This window comes from Guillardia theta (genome assembly GCF_000315625.1).
Source record: "Guillardia theta CCMP2712 unplaced genomic scaffold GUITHscaffold_78, whole genome shotgun sequence".
NCBI lineage: Eukaryota > Cryptophyceae > Pyrenomonadales > Geminigeraceae > Guillardia > Guillardia theta.
The window spans coordinates 254,467-267,083 of NW_005434596.1; the positions used below are offsets into that span (position 1 = coordinate 254,467).

At 54.2% G+C, this 12,617-nt stretch overlaps 2 protein-coding genes across 2 annotated transcripts; both read left to right on the forward strand.

Moving 5' to 3' along the window:
- Window positions 1-757: 757 nt before the first annotated feature.
- On the forward strand, window positions 758-6,462 carry GUITHDRAFT_76631 (hypothetical protein; the record flags this gene model as incomplete). Its single annotated transcript, XM_005826059.1, has 4 exons — window positions 758-1,033; window positions 1,895-2,051; window positions 4,229-4,613; window positions 6,345-6,462. Coding segments are annotated over 4 exons (936 nt in total), but the record flags the coding sequence as incomplete, so codon positions are not given.
- Window positions 6,463-7,083: 621 nt separating this feature from the next.
- GUITHDRAFT_53092 (hypothetical protein) lies at window positions 7,084-7,752 on the forward strand (the record flags this gene model as incomplete). Its single annotated transcript, XM_005826060.1, has 1 exon — window positions 7,084-7,752. A coding segment is annotated over one exon (669 nt), but the record flags the coding sequence as incomplete, so codon positions are not given.
- Window positions 7,753-12,617: the final 4,865 nt, after the last annotated feature.

The following is a 12,617-nucleotide window of genomic DNA, read 5'->3' on the forward strand; positions in this document are numbered from 1 at the left end:
AGGTATATGTAAAAGTTCCATATGCAATGGGCTGGTGGTCTATATTACCAAACATAGCTGCGGGGGGACGGGTGAGATATCATGCTCTACAATGTTCTCGAAACCAGTACTTTTGACCTACATGGGTTACGACGGTGTTTATATGCAATCCGATGAATATGGGTCGATTGAGGTCAACTACAAGAAGTTTGCCATCTATTACGATAACACTGTGGAGTATGGCCCAACTTATTATGGGACTTACTTCCATGTCTGTCTATCGCCTTCATATCCTATGCTAAGAAGTCTAGAGGGGATACGTTTCCAATCACAGGTTCCACATTGGTACGAAATCATGAGGTACAAACCTTGTTCTTATGGTTACTATGCGACAACCAACGTGAGCGACCCTTGTCAGAAGTGTCCGGTTGGAAAGTTCAGTAATCTAGTCAGCTTCATCCCAGACGACCCCGATCTGATGGAAGATGCTTCTTTCATTTGCCAGCCTTGCAAGCCTTACACCACGACCGACCCAACAAAACCTGCATACACTTCCAAGCATTGTATCTGCGCATCGGACACGATAATCTACAATCCTGCGGAATACCCTAATGCCATAGATTTTACCATAACGGAAAGGAATCTTTACGCTTGGTGTCTTCCCAGTGATTGTCCCATTGGTCAATACCATAATATGGATTATTACACAGTATACAACTATGGATATTACAATTTTCTTGGAGGTTACTTGGTTGCTTCTACTACAATCATCTTCAACATGACCAATTTCATCCTTCCGTCCAGAACATGCTACCCCTGCCCCTTTTCTCATTACAGAAACAGTAGCATCAGCAGTCAGAGATGTGTTAGGTGCCCGGAGACAAAAGGAACAAACTTTAAAGGGGCAACCTCCATAGATGACTGCGTCTGTGACCTTGGGTTTTACTTCTCTGTGACGGAAGCCAGATGCATACCCTGTGCAATTGGATTCTACAAGGACGTGGCGGGCAATGAAGCATGCACCCCCTGCCCTGCAAACACCTCAACATTGATCGTTGGTGGCAATTCTTTGATGAGCTGCGTCTGTGACAAAGGATACTATAGCACGCAAGATGACCAATGCGTTCCCTGCGCAGTAAAGACTTACAAGGCCGTGAAAGGAAATAATATTGAATGTGTAGAGTGCCCAGGGGACTCTACCACCGAGTCTATTGCCTCACCCGACTTTTCCGCGTGCAAGTGCGGTCCTGGATACAAAGGAGTGGATGGTAGCAATTGTGAACTTTGTCCTTCTGGCACTTTCAAGCAAACTTACGGAAACTACCCTTGTATCAACTGTACTGACACCTACGTGACCGTGGATGACGGGACTGGGAACCAGGGGTGCTTCTGCAACTATGGCAACTACCAGGATGTAACCGGAATGTGTGTCAACTGCCCAATCAACACCTACAAGGACACCATATCGAACAGCCCGGCATGCACTCCTTGCACCAACAATAGCATAACTTTACAAGAGGCTTCGACAAGTGTTTCATCCTGCCTCTGCGAGCCAAGGTATGGGCTCAACAGCGACGGCGAATGTGTGAAATGCCCAAGCAACACCTACCGGAGTGGTTACAGCAGGAGCGCTTGCGTAGGATGCCCACTATATTCAACCAGCCAGGGATTTTCTGTCAAGGAGGATTGTGTATGCAACGCCGGTTACACGGGCCCCAACGGTGGTCCTTGCATCCCTTGCAATGACCGCACTTACAAGCCCCTACCCGGGAATGCCAATTGTACCTCCTGTCCCAGCAATACGGTATCCGCGCTTGCCTCCGTATCCGTCAACTCTTGCATCTGCAAGCCCGGTTATTTTGGCCCCGCTGGGTTGCCCTGTCAGCCCTGCGATGTGAATGCCTACAAGCCAGAGACCGGGGACTATCCCTGCAGGTGCAAGCCAGGATACACGGGTCCGGACAATGGCGTCTGCTCCGCTTGTCTTCTTGGCTATTATAAGATCTCCTACGGGAGCTCGAGCTGCGATGCATGCCCACCGGGTTCCAGCACTCTGAATCAAGGCAGTACAAGTCGCGACCAATGCCTTTGCTCACCCGGTCACTTCAGGCTCAACGGAACCTGTGAGGAATGTCCCATTGGCACCTACAGCACGACATATGAGGCTCTCACTTGCATTCCCTGCTCAGGCAACACCTCCACCCTCTACACGGCATCCTCGAGCCCCAACCAATGCCTTTGCAAACCGGGTCACGAGCTCATCTCAGTAGGAGATGGATACATCAAGGATTGCCAGGCCTGTGGACAGGGCTTCTTCAAGTCCACGCTCAACGACGGCCCTTGCTCCATCTGTCCCCCGAACAGTTGGACTAAAGGGGTATCACCTCCAGTGCAATGTCGGTGTGTTGCAAACTATGCATATGACGGCATCGACCCCACCGATTGCAACACCTGCAGCGAGGATGCGTACTGGGACGGCACACAATGCCTGCCCTGCCCGCTCTATTCATCGGGCCCATTTGGTAGATCCACTCTCAGTGAATGCGTCTGCCTGCCTGGCTACTCCTACCCCAATGGGATAGAGTGCCTGCCTTGCCCCTACAACACTTACAAGGATTCGTCAGGAAACCAAGATTGCACCAAGTGCCCTTTCAACACCATGAGTGGGCTGGGCTCCGATAGTGTGAGCAAGTGCGCCTGCCCATATGGGTACTTCAAGAACGGTGACGACTGCGACCCCTGCCCTGCCGGCACCTACAAGCCCGACTTTGGCAACACCAGCTGCCTGAATTGCAAGCTCAACAGCATCTCACAGCCTGGATCGAAGATCGAGGGCTTCTGCCTCTGCAAGCAGGGATACTACCTTGACAGCCAGAAAAACTGTGTCGAGTGCCAAGGGAGCACTTACAAGGACACTGTCTCTAATGCTCCGTGCCTCTCATGTAAGCAGAATGAGTTCTTTTCTGGTAATGACCACACCACCTCTTCCAGCTGCGTGTGCGACATTGGTTATTACCAGCTCTTTGATGGCAGCTGTGTGGAGTGCAACGTGGGGGAGGTGAAGTACTTCCTTGGCCCGGGCCCTTGTATCAACCCCCTCAAGGGTGTAGGTTGCAGCTCTCTATGCTCCATAGGGCAGCGTCTTCAAACCAAAGAGGACGTATACGACCTCTACATACAGCAGTCGGGCATATGTGGGCAGTCCGTCCCGACGCTTTACAAGTACTACAACACATCCACCTCCTCTTACACCACGGTGAATGCGACACTCGAGACCTACCTTGATCAGTGGGGGGATGCCGCCAACTGGAAGGAGAAGACAAGGGTGATCATCCCAACGGACTATACCGCCCCCGAGTGCTATTGGTACCTTAGCAACGTGCAACCGAGTGTCTTGATGCTGAGCCTGAGACTCAACGTTGACATGGCCGAGGTGGTCTTCAAGGCTGGACTCTATCGCTGCAGCAGCTGTGGCTATTCCGCAGGTCAGTGTAGCACCATCCAGAGCTTTGACCTAAAAGACACCGCACTGCAGCAGATCGAGGTGAGCATCGACGTATACTCCTGTGTCGTGCTCAGGGTCTATTCTGAAAACTTCCCCTTGATACTCTACAATCTCAATACCTTGGGGCTTTCGCATCCTCCACAGGTTCTGCTCCAGGTCACGAGCAAGCCACCCACCTGCGAGTGTGTCAACTGTGACGCTTCTGACACCGCCATCGCCATTGTCAAGCCCTCCTTCATCAAGATCTGGGCTTCAAAAGCTCACGCTTACGGTTCCATTGAAGTTCTTAATGACATGATGCGGAACACCTCACTAGATCTCAAGAACTCCGCGGAGGACTGTGTCATCAAGAACCAGCTGCATTCCAGAAGCTTCGACGTGACCTTGGATTGCACAGACGGTCCCTTACTCTCCATGGCCACGATGGTGCGGTTCAGTTCGTTGCCTCCTATGTCAATCGCAAGATCATTTTCGCTTGCAAGGTTGACATCTTGGACAGCTCAATCTTGATCAAGTTCGACGGCAAACTGGTTTACAGCATTGACAACGCACAAGATGCCGATCACTACGTCGAAGTGGAGGTCGGCTTTGGAGAGCACATGCTGGAGTGCTACTCTTCTTCGCTGTCACACAGCACAAACTCTCTTCAAATCGTTTACTTGAACTGGACCTATCACTATCAACCCTTCTCAATGGAGATCAACAACTATACCGAGGGCGGCTATGCTTGCTTGAGAGAGACAGACGAATGCGGCGACTGCACTCTTGGAAGGAGGCCAAAGTATCCTGCTTCCTCCTGCCCTTGCGAGCTATGCCCTGCAGGGACCTATGGGACATACCAAGTTGGGCCCGATCCCTATGCATGCGAGCTCTGTGAGTTTGGCAAATACAGCTCAAGCCCAGGTTCCATAGAGTGCAGCCAATGTCCCGAAAACTCCATAACATCCTCCCAGGGTGCTTCAAGGGTGCAGGACTGCGAGTGCAAGCAGGGCTACTACTTTGATGTATCAAGGTCCTTATGCAAAGAATGCCCTCCAGCAACTTACAAAGACTTCATCGGCAACCAGGCCTGCCTCCCTTGCCCAGGAACCAAGATGTCATCCATCCCAGGGTCCACGCAAGCCGATCAGTGCTTCTGTCTCGGTGGATTCATCAAGACCTCCTCCACTGTCTGCGAGCCCTGTCCTGCCAACACCTACCAGCATGACATGTATACCTGCAAGGCCTGCCCCTTGAATCACAACTCCAGCATCGCCTCCCCCAGCATCGAGGGCTGTGTCTGCAGCGACGGCTATGCGGGGGAAAACTGCACCTCCTGTGATATTGGATACAGGCAATTGGGAGGAGCCTGTGTTCTGGATAAGGACTTTGTCAAGGATGTCAGCGCATCGCTCCACACCTGTGCCCTCTTCTCTTCCAAGGAGGTAAAGTGCTGGGGGTTGAATGATATGGGACAGCTAGGATACCTGGATGTCGCTAACCGTGGTGATGACATCAATACAATGGGATCGAACCTTGCCGTCCTAGATGCCATCAGTCCTTTTGTAGCCGTAGTCACGACCAGGGGTTGGAGCTGTGGCCAGATGACATCGCTGGAGATCAAGTGCTGGGGCAATACCTGGCATGACACCAATAATCTCCAGTTCTTTTTTGATGGCCCTTCGGACCTCAACTTTGGAGACAACATCTATGCAACCTCGCTCTCTGCCGGCATGGACCACGTCTGTGGCATATTCAACGACCAGAGGGTGAGGTGCTGGGGAGACAACAGTCACGGGCAGCTCGGGACAGGGGACAGGACCCCTTACTACCTCCTCCCCTACCACATCACCCCGTCTCATCCCAACATATCCTTCCCCTCCCCACCCAGGAGTATAGCATGTGGGTCTTACCACACCTGCGTGCTACTTGAGAACCGTAAGATATACTGCTGGGGCAACAACCTGCACAGGCAGCTGGGCTTCATCTCTTACAACAACGAAGACATCCTCAAGTACACCCAGTTCGCCATAACCCAGGTCATCTACCCTGACAAACTCTATGCAAGAGGCTCAAGAACCTGTGTCATCGACATGGAGGGCCAACCCGATTGCTGGGGGTACTGCGACGACGGGACCTGTGGTGCCAACAACACCATCGCCCTGCAGACTGGGAGGACGGCACTGAAGCTGGCTCTTACCATCAACACCACCTGCGTGCTGCTTGATAACCACAGGGTATCATGCTTTGGCAGCAACCAGTACGGACAACTTGGCATTGACTCCAGTGACCAATCTCTGAAGATAGGCTTGCTTGGCACGGATATGTCGGATGCTCTCAGGTACAACAACATACCGCAGACCTACGTCGATGACATCTTCTCTGGGTACTACCATTTCTGCTACACCGACAACCTTGCCCTCCTGCGGTGCTGGGGCTACAATGAGTTCGGTCAGCTCGGATATGAGAACACTGTGAATCTCGGAGATCGGAGCAATGGGATCCTGATGGCACAGGGACTCGTTCCCATAAACGTTGGTTCCATCGTCATCTCTAGCTGTGAGTCCGGCTACTTCTACAGCCTGGACCTTCTCAGATGTGTAGAGTGCAACGCCTGCCCCAGTGGCAGCTTTGCCACGAAGCCCTGCTCTACCTACCACAACACGGTGTGCCAGCCCTGTGCTACTAACCTCACATCGGGCCTGGACGCCAACAGCTATTCCGAGTGCAGCTGCAAGAAGGGGTTTGAGAGGGTGATTGCGGGTGACAAGGACTCGGCTTGCAAGGCATGTGACCTTGGCTACTTCAAGATTGTAGGCACCGACGAGAGATGCCAGCCCTGCCCCAACGGCCTTGGATCCACCTTGTATGGTCTTGAGAGCCTTGCCCAGTGTGAATGTCCTCCGGGATACTACGGCTCCAATGGCGGCGAATGCACCCCTTGCCCAGTAGACACTTACAAGGAGGACTTTGGATCTTTGCAGTGTCAGGACTGCCCGGACCTCAGCAAGAATGCAATCCTCGGCTCCACCTCTATCTTGGATTGCAAATGCCAGGAGGGTTATTACGACATCGGTGTTATCAACAACGTGCTCATCAATTGCAGGCTTTGCCCCAACGGCAAGTACAGCAACACCATAGGTTCCAAGTCTTGCATCTCCTGTGGCTACGGCCTGACAAGCCCTACGGGATCGAGGCTCTACTCGGACTGCACTTGCGCGGACAACTTCTTCTTCTACAACTTTACCAACCGCTGCGAACCTTGTCCCAACAACTTCTACAGGAATCCGGGAGATACGGAATGCAAGTTCAGGGGCACCAGCTACGTTGAATGTACTCCAAACTCCACCTTGAACAATCCATTCGATCAATCCATCTATGACTGTGTCTGCGACTCGGGTTTCTATGGGAACTACCTGGGTTGCGCAAAATGCCCCAGTTACAGCATCAACATCAGAAACCAGCTCAACAACTCGAGGTTTACTGATTGCAAGTGCATACCGGGCTATACGGCTTTTTCCTTGGAGGAGTGCAGACCATGCCAATCGGCCACTTACAAGGACTTTATCGGCAACGAGGCCTGCACAAGATGCCCTGACAATCAGGCCTCCGATCCGGGCTCTATCTCTCTCTCGCAGTGCCAATGCATCCCCGGATACGAGCTCCTCACTGAGAACGGCGTTACTGACTGCTTTCCGTGCAAGTACAACTATTACAAGAACATAACCAGCAACGAGCTGTGTCTTCAATGCCCTAACAATAGCTACACCGTATCCACTGCCACCAACTCGTTCGAGTTTTGCATCTGCACCAACGGATACTATGGCACTGCTCCCTGCACCAAGTGCGACTTTGGTTACTACTCCAACTTCAACGAGATCGATATGGAGTGCAAGGCGTGCCCTTTGAACTCTTACACCCTCAACAGGAGCTCTACCAACGTCAGCGACTGCCTCTGCCTCCCGGGATTCTACTCCTCCACCGGCATTGGTCCTTGCTCGCCCTGTCCGCTAAAGACCTACCAGCCGAGCTACGGCAGCACGACCTGCATTGCTTGCAGTCAAAACACCGTGACACTCTCTGTTGGATCGAGTGCCATTTACGATTGCAAATGCATTGAGGGTTACGAGGGCGACGGCACATTATGCCTCCCTTGCCCTTACAACTCCTACAAGAGCATCATCAACAACTCGGCTTGCGTCACATGCCCCATCAACTCCTTCACCAATAGAAGCCTTGTCAATCTCATCTCTAGCAGTGTCGTCAACTGCATCTGCGCCCCTGGCTACGTGGCAGACGGCATCCTGGCCTATTGCGACGTCACGGCCGAAGGATACTACAAGCCTCTGTCAGGAAGCAGCATCGTGGCCTGCCCGCTCAATACCATCTCCTCCACCGCAAGTAAGAGTGTTTACGACTGCCAGTGCAAGCCCGGATTCTACGGGAGTGACGGAAACATCTGCCTCATCTGCCCAGCGAACCATTACAAGTCGGAGAGGGGAAACAGACCCTGCACCCCTTGCCCTGAGAATATGCTATCCGCCAAGGGAAGCACCTCCCTGTCTCAGTGCTACTGCCCAACCGGATACGGCATCCTATACAACCCACAGACGATGGCATACGATTGCAAACCCTGCTGGCCGCAAGGCTTCAACCTGTTCAATGGCACCAACACACCCTGCAAGTACTGCCCACCCAACTCGGTGACACTGCCAAACGTAGCTTCGAGCATATCCAACTGCACCTGCAAGAAAGGATACGAGGGCCTGACAGTCGAGAGCTGCTCACAATGCTATCCTGGCAAGTTCAAAGATACTGAAAGCTTTGGTTCTTGCAAGACCTGCCCCACAGGACTGATTGCAGAGGATTATGGCTCAGAGAAGTGCAAGTGTGACAACAACAAGTTTGAGTTCCAAGGACAGTGCTATAACCTCTACCCTGAGTTCTTTGACACGTTCCCCAGCGCTTGCGCCGGTTCGCTCATACCCTACAATCAATCGATCTACGGATGCACCTGCATGCCCGGCACCTACGATCGCAACGGGTTTCTGGACTGCGTATCCTGTCCTGCCCACCAGACCACGGACCTTGGCTCTTCACAGTGCTACTGCGTAGAGAACTACTACATGGACTCGAACGGGGACTGCCAGATCTGCCCCTCGAACAAGGCGTCCCCCGCAAAGTCCACCAGCGTGCTTGACTGCTCCTGCCCGCAGTGCGAGGAGGACGGCCAGTGCGTGCCCTGCGCCTACCCCTGCCCTGTCAACAGTTACTTTGAAGTCAAGCCCTACAGCATCGACGACTGCCTTTGCAACAAGGGCTACTACAAGTCCGGGACAGAGTGTGTCTCTTGCGGGATAAACTCTACCACTTCTTCCGCAGGAGCCACCGACCCGTCCTCTTGCGTCTGCTCTCCTGGCAACTTCCGAGACTCCGGGGTCTGCAAGCCATGCCCCATATCCTTCTACAAGGCATCGGAGGGAGACGGGGCCTGCTCCCCTTGCCCCTCCAACACCTACACCTCCGTGCTTGGGCAGACGGTGTGCCAGTGCTCCGACCTCAAGGTGGGGCCCGGGGAGAGCTTCAAGATCGTTTCCCTGCAAGAGCTCATCATCGACACCACCGACTGCTATATCATCATCGACCAGTACCAACTCATTCCAGGAGAGTGGATCTCGGGAACCTGCGAGTTCCGCATCCAATCCCTTGTCTCTTCGGGAACCAACACTCTCAGGGGAACCAATCCTTTCGCTATCTACTCTGTGGGACTGGTCAACATCACGGGCAACATTAGACACCTTGGATCCTTGTCCGAGACCAGGGGAGCGGGCTACTATGCGGGCTTCTGCTACTATGGGGGATCGGGAGGCGGCTTTGGAGGGCAGGGAGGCTTTGGCTCCGCCCCTGGAGGCCCAGTCTACGGCGCCAAGGAGCTATGGCCGTGGTCTTCCTACCAAGGCTCTCCGGGAGGTCAGGGAGGTGACTGCAATGTCTACAGCACGGAGACCAACCTTGGAGGGCAGGGAGGAGGTGGGGTGCTGATCGCCTCCTACACGAGAGAGGTGATCCTGGGGAGCGTCGACGTCTCCGGCAAGGACTCTGAACATCAGGGCACCATCAGGCCGGGAGGTGGAGGCAGCGGAGGAGCGATCCTTCTCATCTCACCGTTGATGGTCAAGGCTACCAACCTACTAGCCAAGGGAGGCTCCGGAAGCTCTGCCACCTTCTCGGGAGGAGGGGGAGGGGGAGGTAGGATCGCTATATGGTCCCCGGTAATCTTCTACGAGTCCATCTCCGTGCTGAGAGGAGAGGGTTACAACCAAGTGCCCGCCTTGGATGGCACCATCTACGAGGTGCTCAGGGTCCCAGACGACTATCAGACACCTGCGCTCCAGTGCTATGCCTGCAAGAACGGATCATACTACCAAGACAACCAGTGCATCTACTGCGGAGACAATCAGATCACCTCTTCAGTCACCGGCCAGTGCGAGTGCAAGGCGGGTTACACCTCGCTGAACAACCACGGGCAATGCATCGCCTGCGCCATAGGGAGCTACAAGTCTCTACCAGGCATCGGCAACTGCACCCAATGCCCTTACGTTGGCTCCTACTCACCGCAGGCCTCTACCTCACTCTCCCAGTGCCTCTGCAACTCGGGATACTACCTCTCCCAAGGCAAGTGCGAGAAATGCCCTGTAGGCACCTATAGCTCCTTCCCCAACACCAACCCAAGCTGCCAGGCCTGTCCCAGCAGCCTCACCACCATGTACACAGGAAGCACCTCGTTCCAGGAGTGTAGCTGCCCGCCCGGCACCTACTACGACCAGTTCAATGTCAAATGCAACAACTGCAGCATCGGATACTACTATCCCTCTTACGGGTACCAGCTTGGCTGCATCGCCTGTCCAAGCCCCACTATCACTCCCTACACCGGCAGCTCCTCCAAGAGCGACTGCAAGTGCTCCGTGGGCTACTACTTCAACACAACCCTGCAAGACTGCAAGGCCTGCGAGGTTGGCAAGTACGATCCCAACTCTCTCAACGACTTCTTGCCTTGTACTTCATGCCCCGTAGCAACCTACAACCCGCTAGAGGGCAGCATCGGTCCACAGTCCTGCATTCCTTGTCCAAGAGGCACTTACTCCCTCGTATCCGAATCGAGCTCTCTGCAAGACTGCCAGTCCTGCCCGAAAGAGGACGGATCCGAAGAGATGGAGATCTGGGTGGCACAGAGCGTCTACGTCCACACCGCCTCCGGTGTCAACCCCTACGACATATTCATCGACATCATGAATCAGATGCCAAGGCAGGACCAGACCAACGTGAAGGAGGTGATCAACTCGATGCTCCAGTGCTTCAATCAGTCCAACATACTCATGGGCAACGACGCAAGGACACTTCTCCACTGGATCACGCAGCCCTGTGCCCTCTGCATGATGGTGACGAGCTGGTCGATCCAGCAGGGCGTTGAGGTTGTGTCCAGCGACATCCCTCTGGCGAACAAGGATTTCATGAACATCGTGCTCTCCTCCGCCTACCAGCACATGCTCAACTACCTCCAGCACCTCGACATACTCCTGAACAACTGCAAGATCTCCACCAAGACGAAGCAGACCAAGTATATCGCGGACTCCTTCGAGCTCTTTAGGGGAGCCTACGTTCACCCCGAGCTCGACAAGGTGATCTACTGCCCCCTCCCTCCCGCCACCTTCTCCTTCGTGGTCGACGTCGGCTCGGGCTGGAACAACAAGGTGGGGGTCTTTGAGCTCACCAACAAGTGCGTCTTCGCCAACATCTTCAACGTCATCTGCAACCCGAAGCTCAAGCCTTCCGACGAGTTCCTGCAGGAGATCGCCGTGATGGAGCCTACGAGGGAGTATGTGGAGGGCATGACCTCGATCGAGGGCAAGTGGGTCAACTACATGATCAACAACGTCATGGAGCAAAGGGACTCTCTCTACAGTGAGACGGAGGCGCTCTACTTCAAGACCACCGGCAAGCACGACGCATCCAACAAGAACTACTCCGTCCTGATGTCCCTTGCCTTCAACACCGGCTCTATGGCGAGCGTCGACTCCACGATGAACCTCGTGATGCACCAGGTCAACGACTTTGCCTTCTACTCGGAGTCCACGATCATCAAGAACACGGTGGATGTGGCCAAGGCTTTGGAGACCAACACGGAGATGGACGACCTCATCAACGAGCAGCTCTACAGCATGATGAAGAACAAGCGATACTGCTACCGGTGCATGGACAGCATGGGCCTGACGATGATGCAGGATTACCTGACCTCGCTCAACGAGATCTTCCAGCTGAGCTACACCAACCTGAATCTCCTCTGGGTTCTTTTCATGAGCACGCTGAGCTACTCCCTCCCCCTTGAGCCTGCCTGGGCCACGTGCGTGATGGTGGTGGACGCCGCCTGCCAGCCCGAGGTGGTGGTAGACAAGAAGGTTGCAAGCCTCAGCGTGGGAGGGTCGAAGAGGGACAGCACCGGCTTCAACTTCGTCCAGGCCAGCTACACCCAGTTCATGAGTGCCATGAACAAGCTGGTGGCCGTCGGCGCCCCCGAGCTCGTCGTTTCCAACTCCAACTACTCCGACGGCAAGAGGAAGAGGATGGGCCTGACGCTCGCGACGATGAACAACAAGGAGATCAACGAGGAGAACACCACCCACCTCACGGATTACGGCAAGCCCGTCTTCATCTCCGAGGACTGCCACAAGCTGCTGGCGGACACGGGGATGGCCAAGAACTTCATGCGGGAGGCTTGCGAGAAGAAGGAGAGCTCGAGCCAGAGCTGCAAGATCTCGGAGAACTACAACATGAAGCTGATCATGATCGAGGAGCCGAGGCTGCTTTGCATGGCGACCAACAAGAAGGAGATTGGCAACGGCGACGCCTTCTCCATGGCTGCCCGTCTCAGGTTCCATGCCTCCGGTATGTCCGACGAGTGCGTGCCTCTGAGGTTCAGGGAGGGGGAGGGCAGCGGCAACCAGCAGCCGACGGGAGGGAGGAAGGTGAGGATCAAGGAGACCAACGACGTCACGTTTGCGATGAAGAACAACCTCTTCAACATGCTCCCCAACGCGGGGGTCAAGAACAACAGCTCGGTGGAGTTTAACCTCAAGAGATCAAAGAAGAACGTCAT